Here is a 22,950-nt window from a genome sequence, read left to right as displayed (position 1 = left end):
ACTTCATATGGAAAAGATTTCAGTTTCTTTTTCTTGGCTTCAGTGGGGATTGTGGGGCTAGCACATCAAAACAGGAAGGTGAAACGGGGCCAGTGGATGGAAATGAATGGGCCGCCAATTTCAGCCTGAGATAGGGAAGTCCCTTCTAAGAGTCTGAGGCCTTCAGCCATGCCAAGCACCAGCTGGGTGGTGGTTTGTCAGAGCCTCTGTGGATGCATGATCCAAAGGCCATCCCAGCCCGAGACCTAAATGCATGTGGGAACACAGAGTCCAACCTCTCCTCAGTCAGCCTTTTCCCATTTCTGCCTCTGTGACCAATGAGCTTCCTTTCCATAGGAGACATACTCACTGAGCAGGAGAGTCTGAGCCTGGGCTTCATCTGTCCCTTCTGACAAAATGGATGCCCCCTAGGTTATTTTCTCACTGGAGTTAGAACTGGTAGTCATTTCCTGACCCAGCTATTAAATATGGTGCATTTGATAAGACACAGTGGTTAAGGTCTGAGAAGTATGGTCTTAGTGTCTGTCTATCCAGTACCCAAAGTCAGTGAGGAGGTCAGAATAAAAAACAATCCATTGTCATCATGAAAGGTTCAGTCCCGAACACACCCTCCCATACCACCCGCCCCTTTGATTGCTTCAAAGGTCCCCAGCTCTGTGGCTCTGATTTGAAATGCTATCAAATGAGCACGGACATTTTCAGAGCAGCCTGTGCTAGGCATTTTCCACTTCCCTTCTGACTCCTCTCCAACGAGGTAGATTGTCACTCCCTGGAAGCCTTCTGTGCTCTTCCACACCTGCGGCCATGGAGTGGGACAGGCATGGTTCTGCATAAAGGGACTGTCGTGTGAGGATGGAAGGGTTCTGGGAGTGGATCAAGCCATTGGGTGTTACTGCGGAATACTTAAAAGGGCAAGACCTGATTAGAGGTACAGTAATTGGTGCTGAGATTTAACTGGCTCCACTTAGCTTTGCCTCAGGAATTGTATAGCGTAAACATCTTCTCAGGGGAATGGGTTGTTACGATTCACTGAGAGTTGCCATATATATCATATGTCAAATACCAAGTTTCAAAACAACCAGATGTTGAACAAATTCTGATCTTTGATGCTACTTTGTGATGGATACAAAGATTTGGGGTTCTCTTCCTAAATATTGATTCTTTTTTGGGGTAGGAAAACACCAGGAGGTGGAAGGGGAAATGGCATCTTTCTAAACCTTCTGACATATTTAGAAGTTGCCCTTTAGAATAAATCCCTGATGGTTAGCTGTTCCTCATCTCTTTTTCTCTTAAAGTTGAGTGTCAGGGAAAAGAGTTCCAGTCTTTGGAGCTTGATGGCTGTTGAGAAACTGAAAAAAGAGAAGACTGTCTTCTTTCCTTATGTTCTGTGATGCAAGTGATCCTTGTGGGGAAAAAGATGACTGAATGGTTTGCCTTCTGTGTCTGGGCGTAGGAAAGTTTGGATCTACCTGAGCTCTGTTCAATGCTACCTGCAAGGTTGGTTAATTTTGGATGTCAAAATGCAAGGCTCACATTCAATTGAGGACTGGAAAATATTTTGCACATTCAGAAGATATCTTAGATATGGAGAAAAGGCAAGTCTCCTGCAATTGGAGAGTTGAGACTGGGAAGTATTCATTTGGAAAGACTTCTGTGGGCCAGTGGTCTTTGTCCCTGAGTTCTTTGTTAATAACAATCAGATCTCTGGCTGGGTGTCAGAGATCACAGGATTGTCTCCACAATTCAGGGACACCGACCCTCACGCTAGATGCTGACGAAAACACAAGATGCATTAGAGCTAAGATCCTGGAGAAAAGCAAGTTCTAGGGTTCTCAGTGCCATAAATCTTGCACATCCAACACCCTCTGAGTGGAGCTCATGACTCATTTCTCTCAAAGGGGTGAAGCAGCCAAAGTTAGTGTTTGCTCTTCCGTCCTCTTTATTCTTACCCCCCACTCTCCAGGGTCTGTTACACGCTGTTGTCACACTGAATAGGTCCGTAGGCTCGAGTGGTCCCCCTTGTAAGGTCACAGCCTCCTCCAGGGCTGAGCAGAGCCAAGGGCACAAGGGACTGTCCAGAGAAGGGGCTGGATGTACGTGAGGGGTGCTACACCTGGGGCACCGGGACTGTAGATTCGAAATGCTGCTGACGGCTATGACTGCCACCACTGCCACCCCGCACTGGAACCGGCGTTCACAGACTTCTTTTTTAAGGGGTGGGAGTGGGAGAAACAGTAATAATTGCTTATTAAGGAAACCTTGGAAAGTACAGAAAATTGCAAAGAAGTCAATCCACCTATAATGGATAATCACCATTAAAACACTGGTATATTTCCTTCAAGCAGTTTGCCGAGGCTTGTTTCTAAAGCATGATTGGAACGATAGTATAAATAGCTTTCAGACCTACTGTTGCCACTCTGCATTATATCAGAACCATTTTTCCATGTCATGACCAATCCTTTGAAAACATTTTTCTGTAGATGAGGAGCATTCCATTGTACAAATATACCATGGTTTATTAAATCATTTCTCTAGTCTTAGACGTTTAGATGTTTCTGCTTTTGAACTATTATAAACAATAGATAGGCAGCATGGCAGTATGCAGGATTTGAATTCTTGGTTTGCATTGTATTGTTATTTTTTTATAAATTTTTCAAAATTGTGGCAACTACACATAACAAAATTTACTATTTTAGCCCTTTTTAAGTGTACAGTTCAGTGGCATTAAGTATATTCACATTGTTGTGCAGCCATCACCACCACTCATCTCCAGAACTCTTTTCATCTTCCTCAGCTAAAACTATAGCCATTAAACACTAATTCCCCATTCCCTGCTCCTGTCCCCCAATCCCTGTCACCCACCGTTCTACTTTCTGTGTCTATGAATTTGACTACTCATATAAGTACCTCATATGAGTGGAATCATACAGCAGTTGTCAGTTCACGCCTGGCGTATTTCATTTAGCATGTGTCTTCAAGGTTCATTCATGTAGCATATGTCAGAATTTCCTTCTTTTTAGGGCTGAATAATATTCCATTAAATGCATAGACCATATTTTGTTTATCAAATTCATCCATTAATGGACACTTGGGTTGCTTCCACCTTTTGACTATTGTGAGTAATGCTGCTATGAACCTGGTGTACAAATACTTGGTGGGGTTCATATTGCCAATTATTTCCCAAAGGGTTGTGCCAGTTTATTCATCATTATGAATATGAAGGCTCTTTTCTCGCCACCTTTGCAAATACAGATACTATCATTAAAAAAGATTTTTGTGCCAATGAGACAAATGTGCTACTTCGCATTTCTTTCCTTATTAGTGATGCTGAATACTTTTCATGTGTTCATGACCCATTTGAATTTTTTCTGTGAATTATTGTTTTCCCTGGATTGCTCCTAATATAATCCTTTGGACTTCACCAGTCAGACAGACTTTGATTTCTTCCCTGGCTTTTGAAACAAATCATAGCATAAGGAAAAGGAGTTTATTTTTTACTACAAATTTCCTAGATGCTGGTGTAGCACAGAACGCTAAAACTCCAAGTAATTTCCTCTTGCCCTTTTGATATGTACTCCTCTGCTTCTATGCAGATATTATGTCATCTCACCTTTTGGACTGTTAGAATTGTCATTTCTGGGTGAATGGGTGAGAATCACAGATTCTGAAGGTTTGACAGAACTTTAAAGGTTATCTGGGAATTGCTGAGTTGGTGCTTTACATGCCCACACAGGAGCCATGAGTTCTAGTGGGAAAAGCATAGACCTCAAAGCTCCATCTCACATTTCTTAGCTGTGTGACCTTGGGCAAGTCACTTCGCCTCTCAAAGCCTCAGTTTCCTTACCATAAAATAACTTTGATTAACCCGTGATGGCTAACTTTTCCTCGCCTCGTATTTACTTTCTCTTCTATTTACCTGCTATTTTAAAATATCTTGATCTTTAGTATTTATTAATTGATCTCTTGGTCACCCTTGTCACATGGATTATTTCTGCTAGGTTTTGTGAAATACTGAAAATAGTTCAAGGACCCCATTCTTACCACCATCAGAGACCTGCGGGTGTCGGGGGATCCCTGTGGTTAGAAGTTGGTGAACAGTAGACAAGGTGATCTGTCAATTTTCCAATCACCTTTATATCTGGTGTTGAATCTTATATTTAGTAGAATCTGGGAGTTAGGCAAGGAGGTAGTCATTTCCAGCCTCAGAAAACAGAGAGCCTTAAAGATTCAGAGTTTTGCTCAAGGTCACACAAAACCGTGGTATTGAGACAAGGGACTGGCTCTCACTGGTGTTCCTTTCCTCTGCAGGGCAGCCACCCTGTAGACTTTTGCACGTGTCCACATGCTTGTGGGCTCTTAACCACCATCACTGGACCAACACTGTGCCCAGCACCAGCGGGCACTCACCAAGGTGTGGCCCATGCATTCTCACCTGTCCCCCTTGTCCCCAGGTACGTGGTCATCTCCCGGGAGGAGAGGGAGCAGAACCTGTTGGCGTTCCAGCACAGCGAGCACATCTACTTCCGGACGTGCCGGGACATACGGCCCGGGGAGCGGCTGCGGGTCTGGTACAGCGAGGACTATATGAAGCGCCTGCACAGCATGTCTCAGGAAACCATCCACCGAAATCTGGCCAGAGGTGAGTGCCCACCCTCGAGGTGAGGGCCATACCTGCCGCTGCCGAGCCCCAAGGGAGGCCAGGAATGCTTCTCTAGAAGCCTCCTAAGAAAACTTTTGGGAAATAACAGTATACCCGCAATGGGAAGACCCAGAGAAACGCGGATGAACAGAGGGTCCGGGTCTGAGCAGCATCTCTGGACAAGGCCTTGGGCACCACAATGTGTTCTCCTCCCTAAGAAACAGCCTCAGAAACCCTATTACAGACATTTCAGAGTATCAGGGAAAGAGACAAGGCCCCAAAGCCAAGTACATAAGTTCAATCAAAATTGATCCTATTCTACCCCCGCCCCACCACCACCAAATTGATGGAAAGATGTTATAAACTGCTACTGCTGCAATAATAAAATAGGTAACATTTACTAAGAACTTAATATGTGCTAAGCAGATGTTCTACGGTGTCCCATGTAATCATGACAACAGGCCCTACCCTGTGCTAAGAGAATTAACTGGGTAATGTATATAATACATTTAGAGCAGTGTCTATCTTGACCATAGTAAGCCCTCAATTGTAGACTTTTAATACTAATGACCCCATGTGGATTATTATCTGCATCTTATGTAGAAACTGAGCATCAGATAAATACAGCGACTCACCCAGGGTCACATGGCTAGGAAGGGCAGAGCTGGGTTTCTAACCCACACCTGTCAAGTCCAGGCTGTAAGCTTTAATCTATAATGTTATGTGGCCTCCCAGACAAAACTAGTTTCTTCCCTGCTTCCTCCTGGTCTCATTCCTAGAAGTCCTAATGATATGTTGTAAAAAACAAACAAACAAACAAACAAACCTGTATCTGTTAGAAGGTCTGAAGGTGACCTTAGGCGTGGGTGGTGGCCTGGTGGGTGAGATGTCCATCCAGGCTCGATTTTCATGAGTCATTTGAAAGTGGTTTTAAATACTCTCCAGCCCTTCGCCCTTTGCCTCTTGACTCCATCCTCAGCCTGGCCAGGGCAAACTGGGGCATTCAGGTCCTTCTTTCCATGGGACCTTCCTTGCACTAAACCCACACATCCAAAGACTCAGAGACCATTTGGTCCCAGGAAACAAGGCTATACCCAAGCCCCACTGTATCGTATTTCTGATCAACCTACTTCTTGGAAATAAAGCTTCATTTGGAATATGAGTGGAGAAGATGAAAAGGGGATGGGAGTGACCCACTGAAATTAAGTTATCTTTAAAAACAAAACAGACCAAAGCAGATTATGGACATTGAGTGCACAGCGGCTGCCTGACTTGGTAAAAGGTATCTGGTGGTTGGATGGGCAGTGAGAGGAGACCCAATAGACATACTCGTCTCTTGTCTTCGGATCTGGGGGTTGGGCACATGCTGATTTCACTTGGGAAGGCATGTTTCCGTGATGAGATTGCCATGGTTGCCATTTGACCGCCGGAGATGCCTTCTGTAAAAGCATCTGGTACGTAGTAGGTGCTCAGCATGCTCTTTGCCGAATGGATAAAAGAAGAAATGAATGAAGACAGCCAAGAAGCTTCCAAAAGAATCATACCACCAGAAGAAAAGAAAACCAAGAGAAGTCATATCTGAGGACACAGGTTTCAACCCTTGGCCATAATTTTTTTGAATTCTTCTGGATTTGTAATCTTTTTTTTTCCCCCCCAGTGTCTTCTCCAAAGCACCTCAAGATGCGTCATTCCTAGAGAGCCCTGAGACCCAAGGGGAATGCTCAGAAAAGGGCGTGAGCTTTCAGGAGTGGTTCAGAGGAGCGTGGCAGACAAACTTGAAGTGAGATACACCAAGGCATGTGAAGATACAGGAGGAAGGAGGGTCTATTCCTGGCCAGGCTGAGAAGTAGGAAACAGGAAGGAAACTGAAAACCACCGTGGGGCAGGGCCAGAGCAGTGGGTGTGCTTGGTTCTGAAGCCCTTGGGTGCAGTCATGGAGCTCAGCGGTCTTTAGACATGGTGTCTCTGTAGCCTGTATTCTTGGCAGACTCTGGAAATGGGTAGTGGTGTCTTAGTCTGTGTGCCGGTCCTGCTCTGGAAGGGGTTCCCCCAAGCTCAGTCACTTAGGGTCTCACGTGGAAGGAGGCATCTTCATAACTGGAGTCTGGAGCCCTGATAAAGCCGGAGCATGAGTTATGAGTTCTTTTTAAGTAGGGGCATTAGTTGGAGCCCAGAAATGCTTCCTGAAGAGAGTATAAATTATTCTTTTGTGGTTATCTTGTAAGAAAAGGATGCATCTAATGTATGTATTCAAAGAATTTATGTTATTTGATCTACTTTGAGTCATTAATTTACTTTGTGGTGTTTCCCTTTATGTTGTACGGGAGCTTTAGAATCAATGTCATAATGCTTCAAGGTCTTTTTTGGCCCATAGATTTTTCTGGAAGCCTTGAGTCCAAAGAGGTCTCTCGCTCCTCCTGGGACATTTGAAGTACCTTGTCTCTGAGCAGAGAGGCATGAGGAATCCCTGGTGATGAGTAACCCTGATCTCTGGGTATCCTCAGCTGTTTGCTGTCTGATTGGTCTGCTAGAAGGTGAAAGGGTGGACGTTGACTTTTAGAGACTCTGATTACACAAGTGTCATATCTGATGTGTACAAATAGGTTGCATTTTTAAAAAGTTCCCTTCGTCACCCTTTTTGCCCCTTAGTTGTTATAGAAATGCAGGTTGCGTGGAGTTACCTCAGTTTCAGGAGCCTTGGAGATAAGGTCATGCCCTAAGCATTTATGGGAGGACACAAAAGGGGGATTCTGAATAGGTACTTGCTTTTGTGCTGCTACCTGTAAGAAAGCTGGCGTCATACATGGACCAGGGCACAGCACCCCATGCCAGATATGGGAAGTCAAGGTGGATCATCTGGATTGCACATGGAAATGCCTTGGCCTTCGCTCAGAGGTCTTTAGCAAATGCAGTTCTCAGAAACCTAATTGCAGCATATATTCAGGTTAAGTCTTTGCTCAGAGTCACATCTCCCAGAGTCCACCCCTGGTCTAGGAAGTCTGAGGTTTCCTCGTGTCACAGGCTTCTGTCAGGAACTTCTGAGGATCCCCCCCTTAGCAATCTGTCCCTCCAGGCAACATTGGCACTTGTACAGTAATTGATAAAACTGTTCTGGTTATTTTAAAGAATTGGGCTAAAATAATTTATTGTTGGGGAGCTCACCAAAGTTTTTTGAAGTCATTTACGTGATAGAAAGAAATAGAAAAGGAAGCGTTCGTTGCATTGTTAGGTAAAGAAACACAGCTATATTTGGAGAATGCTTTGGGTCAATGTGGTCACATTGTTCTTTATCTTGTTGGAGGCTGCCATCTTGGAGCCCGCAGCAACTGTAAGATGTCTCCCATCTTCCATTGTCTTCCTGCCTTCGTTATTAGTGAGAACCTCAAGAGATTCAGGTCATGCTTTCTCACGTACTCTTAGTCTTCTGATTACTGGGAGAATTGGAAAGGAACAGTTGCCATAAGTGGACTTTGCCCTAAGTGGGCTATCTCCAGAGTGAAGGAGGTGGAAAGAGTGGGACTCGGTATTTTGTGTGTACCTTTTACCAAGTCGAAGCAGCCATCTTCTAATTGCTAGGACTGGACGATGAGCCTGGAGGGGTGGGGAATCCATGCGCACTTAGCTCTCAGGTATGTTACCGACCACCCATGTGATTGCGTAGGATGTCCTCTTCTAGGGTGATAGGATGGCAAGTACCTTTGCAAGAACTACCCTCCCCTATAGCATTCTCTCACCTTATAAATGGGGAGCTTATATACATAAGACTTCATTGAAACAGCCTCTTGAAAAAGAATTCATCTTGCTTTTTCGGGTCCTCCAGACCCCATGATCCACCAAGTGACCTGCCTCTCCCTTTTTGTCACACCTGCCCCACGAGGCCACCTAGAGGGATGTGACAAGCAACTTCCTAACTGGAGGCCTGCTTTGTTTTCGTTTTTGTTTTTTTTGCTGGTTTCTCCACCCGGGGCTTTTCCCCACTTCCTCACACCCTGGTTTTCCTTCCTAGGAGAGAAGCGGTCGCAGAGGGAGAAGTCTGAGCAGGCTCTGGATGACCCAGAGGACTTGAGGGGTCCCCTTCAGCTCCCCGTGTTGAGACAGGGCAAAAGTCCCTACAAGCGTGGCTTTGACGAGGGGGACATGCACCCCCAGGCCAAGAAGAAGAAAATTGACCTCATTTTCAAGGATGTGTTGGAGGCCTCACTGGAATCTGCAAAAGTGGAAGCCCACCAGCTGGCACTGAGCACCTCGCTGGTCATCAGGAAAGTCCCCAAATACCAGGACGATGCCTACGGTCGGTGTGCAATGACCATGTCGCATGGCATGCAGAATGTCAGCCGGACCCAAGGGGAAGGGGACTGGAAGACCCCTCAAGAGGCTGCCACAGAGCCAGGCCCATTGGAGGATGAAGAGGAGGAGCCTTCGTCGTTCAAGGCCGACAGTCCCGCCGAAGCCTCCCTTGCATCCGACCCCCACGAGCTTCCCACCACCTCCTTTTGCCCTAACTGTATTCGCCTAAAGAAGAAAGTCCGAGAACTCCAGGCAGAGCTAGACATGCTTAAGTCTGGGAAGCTTCCTGAGCCCCCCGTATTGCCAGCACAGGTACTGGAGCTCCCAGAGTTCTCAGATCCTGCAGGTAAGTCAGAGTGGATGTTGTCGGAGGGAAGCGCACACGGTGGGCAGTATGAGGGTGGCTTGGCATGCTCTGCTGGATACCTTCAGACCTGGAGACCTGAGGCATGTGATGCAGAGGTGAGGTCTGGCTGCCACCTGCGCCCTCCGGTGCCTGCCTCTGACAGGCCACTTTGCAGCTCCAGTGGGTGCTTCATGTCTTGCCCTGTATTCTCCTTGTCAATAAAGGAAGTTCCGCTGCAGACGGGGTGTGTGCTGTGTTCTTGACCCGTTGCCTTTCTCTGGTGGCCCTAGTGGTGTCTGACCCCAAAGCCCAACTTCAAAACCCAGTCTTTCTCTCTGCTCAGTCCCAAGCAGGGTGCCCTGTCAGGGAGCGCTTCCGGCCTTCCCAAACTCAGTCCAGGAACACAGCCTCCTTCTTCTCTTCCCGAATTGCTGTTCTGCCATACATGGCCCCATCTCCCAACCTGGAGTCTCAGAAGAACTGGGATTTAGGGCATTCGGCTTCATGCCTCTGCCCTTTCCTGCGGCTGCCTGGATCTCGGAGAGCTGTTGACAATGAGGAAGGTTTTCCAGTACACATCTGCAGCTGAGTTAGAGTATTTACATAGCACTTCCTATTTTAACCACATCCCTTAGCTTCAGAATGAGGTGTTTCAGATATTCAAAGCATGCATCTTAACTAAACTGTGTTCTGATCCAGAAATAACCCAGGGCCGTGCCAAAGCTAGCTCCATCTGAGGGCAGCACGCCTCCCCCCGACCATGTTAGGTGTGGGACAAATGAGTCCCACGTCCTCGCTCTCTGACTTGGGGATGTTTGATGTGTTTGTTCCTCCATCGGATCTGCTCTCCTGGTGGTGTTTGTCAGTTGATACCAAACATTGAAGTTCCTTGAGCGCCCACTTGTGGACGGTGAGGGCAGGCAGCCTGGAGCATGGTGGCCTCCACCGATAATCCACAAAGAGGAGTTGACGTGGGTGACCATAGTGCTTCTAAATAAATTCTAGGCTGGGAGTCGGTCCGTCTTAGGAATTGGCTTGTGTATCACGCAGTCTGACACTTACCTTTCGGGAAATGTTCCCTATTCATTTTAGAAAAGTCAATGCTTTTTCCCCCTGGGTGTAAATGTCCGTTTCCCATTTGTCTTCCAGCCTCAGAGAGCATGGTCTCCGGCCCCGCCATCATGGAGGACGATGACCAGGAGGTTGACTCGGCAGATGAATCTGTCTCGAATGATATGATGACTGCCACCGACGAGCCCTCCAAGATGTCATCTGCCACTGGGCGCCGAATCCGGCGCTTTAAGCAGGAGTGGCTGAAGAAGTTCTGGTTCCTGCGGTACTCCCCGACCCTCAACGAGATGTGGTGCCACGTCTGCCGCCAGTACACCGTGCAGTCCTCCCGCACCTCGGCCTTCATTATTGGCTCCAAGCAGTTCAAGATCCACACCATCAAACTGCACAGCCAGAGCAACCTGCACAAGAAGTGCCTGCAGTTGTACAAGCTCCGCATGCACCCCGAGAAGACGGAGGAGATGTGCCGCAACATGACCCTGCTCTTCAACACTGCCTACCACCTGGCCCTCGAGGGCAGGCCCTACCTGGACTTCCGGCCCCTGGCTGAGCTGCTGAGGAAGTGCGAGCTCAAGGTGGTGGACCAGTACATGAACGAGGGGGACTGCCAGATCCTCATCCATCATATCGCCCGGGCGCTGCGGGAAGACCTGGTGGAGCGCATCCGCCAGTCGCCTTTCCTCAGCATCATTCTGGATGGGCAGAGCGACGACCTGCTGGCCGACACAGTGGCTGTCTATGTCCAATACACCAGCAGCGACGGGCCCCCGGCCACCGAGTTCCTGTCCCTGCAGGAACTGGGGTTCTCAAGCACAGAGAGCTATCTCCAGGCTCTTGATCGAGCCTTTTCTGCCTTGGGCATCCGGTTGCAGGAGGAGAAGCCAACCGTTGGTTTGGGCGTAGACGGGGCCAATGTCACAGCCAGCCTGCGCGCCAGCATGTTCATGACGATCCGCAAGACACTGCCTTGGCTGCTGTGCCTGCCCTTCATGGTACACCGGCCCCACCTAGAAATCCTGGATGCCATCAGCGGGAAGGAGCTTCCCTGCCTGGAGGAGCTGGAGAATAACCTGAAGCAGCTGCTGAGTTTCTACCGGTACTCGCCGCGCCTTATGTGCGAGCTGCGGTCCACGGCCTCCACCCTCTGCGAGGAGACAGAGTTCCTAGGGGACATCCGGGCTGTGAGGTGGATCATCGGTGAGCAGAATGTCCTCAACGCCCTCATCAAGGACTACCTGGAGGTGGTGGCCCACCTCAAGGATGTCAGCAGCCAGACCCAGCGGGCAGACGCCTCGGCCATCGCGCTGGCCCTGCTGCAGTTCCTCATGGACTACCAGTCCATCAAGCTCATCTACTTCCTTCTGGACGTGATCGCTGTGCTCTCACGCCTGGCCTACGTCTTCCAGGGGGAGTACCTCCTGGTGTCCCAGGTGGATGACAAGATCGAGGAGGCCATCCAGGAGATCAGCCGACTGGCCGATTCCCCGGGGGAATACCTGCAGGAGTTCGAGGAGAACTTCCGTGAGAGCTTCAATGGCATTGCGATGAAGAACCTCAGGGTGGCCGAGGCCAAGTTCCAGTCCATCAGGGAGAAGATCTGCCAGAAGACCCAAGTGATCCTGGCTCAGAGGTTCGATTCCCGCAGCCGGATCTTTGTGAAGGCCTGCCAGGTATTTGACCTGGCCGCCTGGCCCAGGAACAGCGAGGAGCTCATGAGCTATGGCAAGGAGGATATGGTTCAGATATTTGATCACCTGGAGGCCATCCCGACCTTTTCCCGGGACGTCTGTAGGGAAGGGCTGGACCCCCGGGGGAGTCTGTTGATGGAGTGGCGAGAACTCAAGGCTGATTACTATACCAAAAACGGCTTCAAAGACCTGATTGGCCATATTTGCAAGTACAAACAGAGGTTTCCGCTCTTGAACAAGATTATCCAGGTCCTCAAGGTCCTCCCCACTTCCACGGCTTGCTGCGAGAAAGGCCGAAATGCCCTGCAGCGAGTTCGCAAAAACCACCGCTCCCGCCTGACCCTGGAGCAGCTGAGTGACTTGTTGACAATCGCAGTAAACGGCCCGCCCATTGCCAACTTTGACGCCAAGCGAGCCCTGGACAGCTGGTTCGAAGAGAAGTCTGGCAACAGTTACACACTATCTGCCGAGGTCCTCAGCAGGATGTCTGCGCTGGAACAGAAGCCGGTGCTACAGACCGTGGACCACGGGTCAGAGTTTTATCCAGACATTTAGGGAGCCAGCGTCGCAGAATTCACTAAGCTGTTGAATATTTTTTTAACCTATACTCATAAGCTTTGATATATTATATAAATATATATTATATTATATATATATACATATATATATATATATAAACCCACACTGAAAATTTTTAAAAACTGAGGTGACACATCCATCAAGCTACTGGGAGCTTTCAGAAAGGAATAATGTCAGAAACTAACTCTTGTCTACAAAATTTGGCAGCTGCAACATACGTTGCAACTCATTTTCATTCACAGAAGCATGTGCTGGGAGCCACACGTGTTCCCACCTAACGGTCAACCAACAGCATAAGCTAAAATGACGGGTCTCTGTCATCACCTTTAGGTAGCTCGTTTTGTTCATGTTTTCGTTTGGGGGGTTGAGGGCCTTGGGTTGGGGTTTATGTTCTTGCCGTTCCTTTTCTCGTTTGGTTTTATGATGGGGGTTTCTTGGCCTCTTCGTTGACAACGCTGGTCCAGTTGAACCCAATCTCTGATTTTGGATAGGGTGGGGTGCGTATCTGGATTGGGCTGTTTGACTTGCTCCCTCTCCCACCTGACTTCAGTTTGAGAGATTTTTAGTCATTTCCGGACGAGTGTTCTTTCACTGTCTTAGAAACATAAGTGTTGGTTAAACTGTGACACCCATCACCCCCCCACCTCTGTCACCTCTCCCATCCCTAGGTTGTTGATTTTCCCCTTCCGGTCCCTTGGATCCTAAAGATATTACCTGTTATACTGAAGGCAAAATTGCCTGACTACCGAGCTTGAAATCCTGGGGAAGGAAGGGGGCGGGGGTGAGATTTTTGCATTCCTGTTTTCTACATGGTGTAGGATAAAATAATCAAATTCCATTCAGACCCAGGGCTATTGGAGAAATGAAGAGCCAAGAAATCCAGACCCCAACGGGCAGCGATTTTGGGCTAAAAACAAGTAAAATGAAAAATATGTATTCGATTTACATGAATAATTTATAATCTCTGTCTTTATAATCATATAATGTGTTGGGGGTATTTTTTTTCCTTTGATAATCAAGAAATGCCTGCTATAGTTTAGTGGCAGGAGATGCCAATGCAAGTTGTGCCCCGGATAATGCATAACTCAAATGAGAAGTCTCTAGAGATTCAGTCCTTCTGCAACAGGCTGATAACCAGCCCTACAAGCTGGCAGGAAGGTAGTAGGAAACTGGGGGATGCATCTATGCCTATGAACACTTCCTTTTGTGAACAGGGTAGAGATGTCCTAAAAGAAAGGAATAAACGAGGGGTAAGATAGGACTCTCAAGGCATCAGCCTACACACACACGCACACATACACACAACACCACGAAATAAGCTTTAGAAATAGCCACTTGCCTACTCCCTGGGGCAAGTAGTGGTTTAATCTAGAGGAGTCGGATCAATGCTCTTTTCATTCACTTCACTACCGGTATACCTCGCAAGGGAGTTTTTAAAACTATGTGCGTGAGCTGTTAAAAACTTCTGTTCATGTTTTCATACCTGATTTATGCATATTTGATATGCAGAGATCCTGTATCATGGGTGCAGGTCATATTTTGGGGAGGGAAAATCTATGTTGTCCATGGTCAGTTAGGGAACCACCCTTCTCAGTTGGCAGAGGGTGGGCAAAGGATGGTGTGATCTGGCCACAGGCAAGGCCCCAGTGTCCCCAACCTGCTTGGCTCAGACATTAGAAAACTGTGGTGGCTTCCTTCCTTCTTGGTTTATCTTGTCTCCGAGGCCTCATGCCACCGGTGAGAACCATAGTGGAGACGTCATCAACACTGAACATGTCACCCCCCCCTTCCTGTCCTGCCAGTCCCTTCATCCCCCCGACACACACAGATCCCTCCCCCCACCCCCATGGTCTTGGTGCTAAGATAACTTTAGAATCATTGCTGCTAGTCGATAGCTTTTCATTATATAAATATATTATATATATATTATATATTATTTTTGAAACTTTTTTTTGTTTGTTTTAAACAGTGATGTAGCATGTTAAAAGAAACAAAAACGAACTGGTTTTCTCTGACTGTCCCACTGCCAGGCCTCATATGCTGCCTTCTTCAACAAATCAATGCACCCCCTGCCTGGTGACATTCATCCCCCAAGCCGCCTTCCCCAGTGGCCTGTACTTCCCCACCCTCCTCTGAACCAGGAGAGCATTAGCAGGAACTAGCAAGGAAGGACTCAAAGCTCTTTCTGATGCTTTGAAATCCCCAGCCTCATTCCACTCCTCCACTTTAAGCTGATGTCGCTTCCCCCCGCCACCCCACACCTCCCATTAGGGTCAGTAACTGTGGTCAAGTGGGATGCTATTGCAAAGCACAAGGCTCCACGTCTCCCTCCCCAGCCTCCTCTCCACCACAGACACAGGCTAAGATGAGTTGAAGGCAGAGGAGGGCGGCAAGGTAGGCCTCAGTGGGGGCAAAACCAGTAGGCTGGGGTCCTTTCTTCTAGCCAACAGCTGCCTTATCCCTTCTCTTCCCTCTACCCCCACTCCGCCCCACCCATGACTTAGGGACCCCCTAGACCACTCATTTGCAAACCAGGAAGAGACTCATTAGTAGCTGCTTGAGCACCTAGTCCGGGCTGCTAATGTGTTCTCTCCAGAGGCCCTGGCCAAACTTAGCTCAGTTTTTATCCAGAGGGGAAAAGTATCCTTTGGACCAGTGCCATTGTCAACCCTGTATCTTCTGAGAGAGCCGGGAGCCGGTGACCTGCTTCTGGGGTAGAAGCAAAGGGCTGCTGCTAGCAGCATGTGGCTATAGGTGGCCACCTGCTGAGCCAGGGTCCAGAACAGAGAGGATGAACTCTCTGGAGGGTCTTGAAGTTTGGCAAGGTGCCTCTCAAACTCTGGATGCCCATGACCTCTGCTGAATTCAGCCAGGCCCGGCCGTGTTAGACACGCTGAAGGCCACTTTGCCTTGGGATAGGGAGTAACCAGGGAATAGTCGGGGTGACACACCACTGTAATTTACGTAGGGACTTTTCTCAGCCTGGATGCTCCTAGGAGGCTCAGAGCTTCTGTCCTGTGAATGCTGCATGTGATTACCTGTGATTTCTTTCACAGGTGTTTCCCACTCTCTGCCTCCTTGAGGAGGACTCTTGGGTCGACGGGACCTTCAGGGTCTAGCCCAGGGAACCACATGCTTGGCTAGCCTAACTTCCTTTTGATGGGTATAAAAAACTGTGGCTGCTCAGTCCATGCATCCAAGTGTGGTGGCTTCAGACAAGACATGCCCTTTAACTCAGCCCATGGCTTAGGAATGACAACCTTTGGCTTAGAAGAAAATGTTTGTGTCTCTGGAGTGAAGGCTTGTCCTCATTGGTCTGGCCGATTAGTGACTTTCTTCAGTCTGGAGGAGGCGGGAAGTGAGATCAGGTTTGTGGCCAATTGTGCCAAGCCGATACATTGCAGAGCCTGGGAACCAGAAACCCTTGTGATTAAAATGGTCTGCTTTCCCACCATGGAGGGAGAAACACCCATTGCCATCTAGTGTCTGTGAAACCTGAGGACAGCCCAGCCCTGTCGGCAGCTTTTGCTGTGTTAGAATCCTCAAGCTTTGACTGCCTGATGGAATAGTTTTTTTGTTTGTTTGTTTTGTTTTGTTTTGTTTAGTGACAGCTGTAGTGCTGGGCAAGTTCTTATCTCCTCATTCTCGTTTGAGAATGAGAACAGTTTCCAGCTCCAGAAACCCTGGATAGCTGGGTTCAGTGCAGGACCTGAACCAGGACAGTTGGAGGTCTTGGCCCCAGCCCCTCCTCCATGTATCCAGGTTAAGTCATCTTTCCCAGCCCCTTCTCCTTGACTTGCTTATGTCAACCCTTTAATTTGGAGGAAGAACCTTGTAATTATTTAAGGCAATGTTTAAATAGTTTCCATTCGTTTGGAAGTGATACCAAGAAGGAGAAAACAGGGAAAAGCATGTAGAATGCTAAAAATAATCATGGAGTGACTGAAATGGACTACAGACTTGGTCCGGCCTGGGCTGTTGGGTTGGAGTCATTTTAGCTATTCACCTGGAACCTTATGGAGTCCCGGAAGTGGCCTGGTGGTTGAAATGGGACTTGTCTCCTAGACTCTTTCCCCTTCATTTTTCCTCCTACCCGCTCTAGGAACAGGAATTCTATATCTAGAGCTGGTTTGGGCTTGAAGTCCGGTTTGATTTTCAAGTAGAATTTGTGTTTTTTCTTGATGCTGACACCCAGTTTGAGCAGAAGGCTCCAGTCCCACTGGACCTCACACCCCCTCACCTCTTGAAGTGGCAGGCCCAGCCAGGCCAGCCTGGGACAGCTGAAGCCTGGAGGCCAGGCTGTTTGGAGGGCGCGTGAGCTTGGGACAGTCCCATTCCAGACACTGGCCTCTTGAAGGTAGTGCTGGGTCTTAGAGTCTAGTCTGTTCTTGAGGAAGGAAGATTATGGCAAGAGACACAAAAGCCCCTTTTTCTGCTTAGAGGAAGGCCCCTCACTGCTGTCTGTTCTGGGTGCTTTAGCTGACTGGGTGGAGCTGTGATATTTTAAGGAGCCTTTGAAGTGATCTTTGTGTGTTAGCCAGAGGGAGAAAATGCCCTTTGGGGAGGAAAATGGTACGGCCCTCCTCGTCCATCTGGCTCTCCCTCCCCCACCCTAATCCCTTCAAGTGGTATCGCCCTGGAAATACCTATGCAATCCAGCCTCCCTAGGAGAGAGAGGGCATGGAAGCAAGGGTTTGTGCAGTGTAGAATACAAATGCTACAGCATATATATTGTATATATGGACATAGACAGTACGTATACACACAGAGTAAGAGATTGAATTACATCTATATATAAATAATATTCTATATATTTATACATTTCTATGTTTTAAATAGATATAAAATAAAGTCTATAGAGAGCTGGGAGAGCAATGGGAAAGCCTGTGTTGTGCAAAGAGGGAGGAGGCAGAGCCTTTGCAGGAGGAGACAAGGGAGCTAAGCAGGCAGGGTTTGCTGGGAATGGGGCCTCCTACCAGGAGTGTTGGAGAGGAGAGTAACTGGGTCCCGGCCCTCTCTGTGCACTTTCTCTCCTTCACCACAGGCTTGGTCTGAGGTTGGAAGGAGATAACTCACCCCCTGAGCTCCAGCTGAAGTGCCCCCTACAAGTCTATGCTTAGGTGGTCACTGCTACTCGGCAGTAGTAGGACATGGTCACTGACCCATGGTGTAGGGACCACTGCACAACTTTCCCCAAAACACCCCCCTCCAGGAACGAGCAGCGTTGGTCGCCATCGGAAAGGTGCGAATTGGACCCAGAGTGGTCCAGGAAGGATGCTGCCCCTCCCCACGCATTTGCTTCTACTGCCCCCTAGAGGCCAGACCTCTGAAGTACAGCCGCCCTGGCCTCCCTCACCTGCTCCGACACTGTCAGCCAGGGCACTGGAGAAGTGAAGTGGGCAGTGTGAGCATCGCCAGCCAGCGCTGCTTGCCATCCAGAGGTTTTCTGGTCAGGGCAGGGGGCATCAGCTAACGGGGAAGGGGTGGGAGAGACATATCTGCACACTCATAAATTCAGTAGCAATTCATGTTCAGAAGCAGGGCTTTGGCCCAGCCCACTTTGCACAGCTGCTGCTGCTGGCTGTACTCAGGACAATGGTCTTCCCTCTCCTGCACAGAGGCCCACTGACCCCTCACCCCACCGCCACTGTAACAGGCAGGTTTAGTTCACATACACTGTTCTGATTCTGTGACTCAAGGCAGAGGCTGAGCCGGAAGCCCCAAGCTCCTCCCCTTCCATTGGGGAGGGCTTCTTCCTCAGTTTGTCCCTGCTCTCACCCTCAGCTGGCAAGCATGTCTGGGGGCCCGAGGGGGCACTGGTGCAGCTGGCAGCAGGACGGAGGGCTTGTGCAGCCCTGACAGAATCAGGAGCCCATTTAACTTCTATAGGTTTCTCTCTGTAGTTTCTTTCCCCTGGAGGCGGGTTGGGGAGCTGATGATGGGAGACAGGGCAGCTTTGTGGTCCTTTGTTCTCCAGACCAGCCTCTGACTTTTGGCTCTCCAAAGGCACTCATCTCCCATCCCCAAGCCTCCTCTGACTCCCTGCCTTGCTCTTCCCCACCATTTTACCAACGGACCTCAGTCTCCTGCAGACCCACCCCTATATACCTACAGCCCTGGGTGGGTCTGTTCTGTCAATGCCCACCTCCTCTGCCCTCATGTCTGCCCGGGTCTCCTTGAGCCACAGCCAGCTGCCAGTCAGGTCTCGAAACACCCTCCAGGGCCTGGCTCAAGGGAGGCCAGGCCTGACCCGAGCCTTCCTCCCACTGTGGTGGATCAGACCCATGGCCAGGGGATGGGCACCCCCGGGTAGCAATCCCACAATGCACTGTACCTCAGAGAGAGAGCAGCCACGGGGCATCAAGGCATCAGGCCCTCCGTCCAGAGGACAGCCGGTTACAGTACTGCTCACAGAAAGACAAGGGCCAGGCTGCCCTCGACACCCCTCATTCTTCACTTTTGTCTCTCCGGAAGAGCCAGCAGTCTGATTCAGCCTTTTTCAGCCCCTGTCTCTCTCCTTCTCTCCACCCCCATGCTGCTGAACCGTGTCATTTCAATCACAAAGGAAAAATTAAGTGGGGGTGGGGCGAAATACCTAGGAGTCTATTATCACATACCTATTAATATGTTAATACTTTCTTTCTTAAAAAAAAGAAAAAAAAACTCTTGATATTATTTTGCAGACTACGCTTTATAGTACCTGTGTGATGGGACCTAGAACACTGGATACAAATAGAGCTATGTTGGTTTATCATAATATGTACGCAGAAACTTTCCTTTTGTCATATTATCCTTGTAATGTAAGAAGATTGTTAATAAAAGCATTTAAATTTACTCACCAAGGTTGAATCTCTGCCTCTTTGCCTCTATCCCAGGCCTGTGCTCAGGGCGATTCAAAATGGGTCCCATCTCAAGTCCTAGGGTGTCAGGTTAGGAGCCTGCTGGCTACCAGGTTGGAAGGAACTAGAAGAGGCTTTCAGCCCCTTCCTGCTGCTCTCACTTTTTCCCCATTTGAGTCCACTTCCGGCAGATAAACTACATTCTCCATCCCATGGGTCAGGCCAAAAGGAGGTGTAACCGAAATCGTTAAAAATACATCTACCTACATCCAAATGCATTTATCCCGCCAGAATCTCTTGGAGGAAATACGCAGATGAAAGGTTCTAATTCTCTCTCCACTGCTTCCCGTGTTCTCCACGTGCAGGCCGGATCTCTGGGGAGGGGTCTTTCCCCAGTAGTTTAGCTCTGGTATGAGTTGGGTGATAAGTGATGCTTTGCCCAAGTTGTTTGAGAAAGAAGATGGGAAGAAATTCAATGAAGATATAGATACTTTTTACTTTTTTCCTGCTGGATGCTAAGCCCTCGTACTCCCAGCTCCTGCTTCTCTGAGGTCAGGCTTCCTTTCAGTGGCCTTTCCTCCTCCTTTTTCTTAACCTCTGCCTTCTTAGCGACTGCCATCTCCCTCCCAGCATGCATCCCTCTCAGCCCCCAGAGGCCCCCTCGGAGGCCTCCAGTTGTGAAAGCTACCCCTCAGTGTCCATGGAATGTTCTGGTTCTCTTCTTTTCTCAGGGACGGGGAGGAAGGGAGGAAGGCGCGCCGGGGCCTAGCTGTCCGTGTCTAACCAGCCCAGGTGAACCAGGGTCAGCTCCGCCCCACGGTTGGCTCTCCAGATTTGGCCCACATCTTCAGCCATATCTGGAACCTGCTAATGACATCACCAGGAAGCAAGGAAAGATCTGTCACAGGCACTTGGGGAAGTTGGTCTCCCCAAAGTGGGGCTTGGAGAATGTGGCAAAGGGAGGTCTACTCCCTTCCCTCCCTCTGCTCCCCAGCTGCGCCCCTGGGAATGAAGACGCAGGAGACCAGCTGGCTGCCTGAAGACCTGAAGGGCTGCTATGTGACAACTTCTAGAGCGGTCTTTGGAAAGCACAGATTCAGTCATGGCATCCCCTCTGCTTAAAACCCTCCGATGGTTTCCCATGGTCCTTAGAGTTCAATCCAAACTCCTGATGGTGACCATCAGCGCTGTGTGACCCAGGCCCTGCCCACCTTCTGGCCTCAGCTGTGTCCTCTGCACGGAGCTCCAGCCACATGGGCCTCCTCTGTGTTCCTCAAGCTCACCGAGGTCTTTTCTACCTCAGGACCCCCATTACCCTGTGCTCTCTGCCTGGGATACTTTTCCCTGGGATGGTTTCATGGTTGGGTTCTTCTCATTTTTTAGGTGTCAGCTAAAATGCCACCTTCTCAGAGAGGTCTCTCCTGACCACCTTCTCTAAACAGCCACCCTCAGGGCACTAGTCATTGTTGCTGCTGCTATTTCCCTTCATAGCACTTATCTCAGTTTGCAACTGTCTAATTATAGTGTGTGTGCGTGTGTGTGTGTGTGTGTGCGCGCGTGTGTGTGTGTGCGCGTGTGTGTGTGTGCGCGTGTGTGTGTGTGTGTGTGTGTGCGTGTGTGTGTGTGGGGGGGGGTTGGTCTATTAGTCTTTCCCCTCTAGGTTGTTGTGCCCACAAGGGAAAAAGGAAGACTTTTTTTTTTTAAGATTTTTATTGGGGAATTGGGGGGATGGGAACAGTGCTGGGGAATTGGGGGAAGGGGAACAGACAAGTTGCTGTTGTTTTGTTCTTCAGTCCAGCTGTGGAGGACGTTGCTTCACTGGCCCAAGTTGGCACCATCATTGCACTCTTCCCGGGCGAGGCAGATCAGTCGCCAGCTTCTGGACGGCCGCTCACGGCCTGTTGCTGGCTGCTCACGATGGCTGCTGGCTACACACGGTAGCCCATGGCAACCCACTGCCACAGGGACTGCAGCCTACGCTGTCGCCGGCGACTCATGGCAGCCCAGCTCCAGGTTGAGCTGTTGTTCAGCATCTTAGCTGTGGAGGGCAGTGTCACTGGCCCTCATATGTGGGATCCGAACCGAGGCCTTCTGGCATCCCAAGCCAGTTCTTAACCATTGCGCCACTCGGCCGTCCCAAGGGAGACTTTTTAACACCACTGTGTGCAGTTCCTATCACATAGTAGGCGCTTAACCCTCTGTTGGATGTAACTGATTTCACAGATTCATTGCACACAAATTTTCAAATATCTAACAGTTAAGTATCATGATTCATCACTTCCGTATCTTTCCCCTCTACTGTGACCTATCGCCAGTCGTGTTTGTGACTTAGTATGGTACAGACGTATTTCATAACAGTATCTTTGTGTGCAATGAATCTGTGAGATCAGTTGCACCTGACAGAGGATGAATCAGTGTTTATTGAAGTGATGAAGGGACGGGTGACTTTAAGCAGCATCTGATAAAAGTACAATCCCAGCAATGCTGTGTTGGTCACAGCACAAGTCCTGGTTTCTTCATTTGATCAGAATGACCCTGCACCTGACCCCTGGCTAACTGGCCTTGACCCTGCCCCTTCCCTATACAAAGCTGGAGGTTGCCCCTGGGGTGCTTACTTGAGTTCTCCCCTCCATCTTTCTCTTGCCCGTGGATAATGCCCCCCGCCCCCCAAGCCATCTAGTTGTCCCTTAACTCTCCCAGGGAGGAGAACTTTTCCAGCTCCTTTCAGCTCAGATTCTCAGAATCAGCGGTTCCAAGTAGCATTTTGAAGCTATTGCCTTGGCATCTGTTATTTTTCCAAGAAAGACCCTTGGCCGCTGGCTGTATGTCAGAGCCTGGACTTTAACATTAGAGCTTTACCAGATTCAAATCCTCCCTCTGCCTCTTACAGGCTGTGGACTCATAGACAAGTCACTTAGCTAAGTCTGTGTCTTCAGTGCTAAGCACACAGCAGTGGTTGCTACGTGCTGACCCTTTCTCCTCATTATCATCATTATTGTTACCTCTTAGATCAGGATGAAGTAAGTGCTAGGAAGTGATGGGTTTCCTTATTTCACCCAGAATTCCTACCCCGAGTGAAGGGCCGCCTGTGACTTTTAAAACCGAACACCTATTCCAACAGCCAGCGTGGACACCTCTGCTAGAACGGAGATCACCTTTACCTTCTCAGCCTAGAGAGAGAGCCTCAGGCACCTTCTTCTGCTTCAACAGCTCACTCATTTCACCTGGCTTTTGAGGAAAAAGGGACTGCATAGAGGTTTTGTTGGTTTGTTTGTTTGTATTTGGCTGGAAAAACAGGTTTCTCCTTGCTTGTCCCTGGTTTGTATCCTTGGGTTTCTGAAACAGGATTGCTGCCATCACCTACCTGACAACGGGCTGCCCTGAAACACTAAGAAAGAGCGTTGGGAAATTGAGAAGGGAAGCCACGCTCCAGCCAGGGCCGCATTGAGAGGAGACCACACCTGGCTGAGGACAAGCCACCATAAAGCCTTGATCACACAG

The 22,950-nt window shown here is 49.0% G+C and overlaps 1 protein-coding gene across 4 annotated transcripts in view; it reads left to right on the top strand.

Annotated features, from left to right (window-relative positions):
- LOC109391963 (zinc finger protein 862-like) overlaps positions 1 to 19,444 on the top strand; it is a 92,646-nt gene extending 73,202 nt beyond the window's left edge. For 3 of the 4 annotated variants that reach the window (XM_019659954.1, XM_019659953.1, XM_019659955.1), the window contains exons 6-8: positions 4,452 to 4,639; positions 8,646 to 9,272; positions 10,422 to 19,444. In XM_019659954.1, coding sequence (XP_019515499.1) covers positions 4,452 to 4,639; positions 8,646 to 9,272; positions 10,422 to 12,586 — 2,980 coding nt within the window. In that variant the 3' untranslated portion in view covers positions 12,587 to 19,444. The remainder of the gene's footprint in view (positions 1 to 4,451; positions 4,640 to 8,645; positions 9,273 to 10,421) is intronic. The other variant, XM_019659956.1, reaches the window with a different exon arrangement.
- The last annotated feature ends 3,506 nt before the right edge of the window (positions 19,445 to 22,950 follow it).

The sequence above is a fragment of the Hipposideros armiger genome, unplaced genomic scaffold (genome assembly GCF_001890085.2).
Source record: "Hipposideros armiger isolate ML-2016 unplaced genomic scaffold, ASM189008v1 scaffold_309, whole genome shotgun sequence".
NCBI classification, from domain to species: domain Eukaryota; kingdom Metazoa; phylum Chordata; class Mammalia; order Chiroptera; family Hipposideridae; genus Hipposideros; species Hipposideros armiger.
The sequence above is the reverse complement of the archived record's forward strand: the minus strand, read 5'-3'. Positions and strand labels throughout refer to the sequence as shown.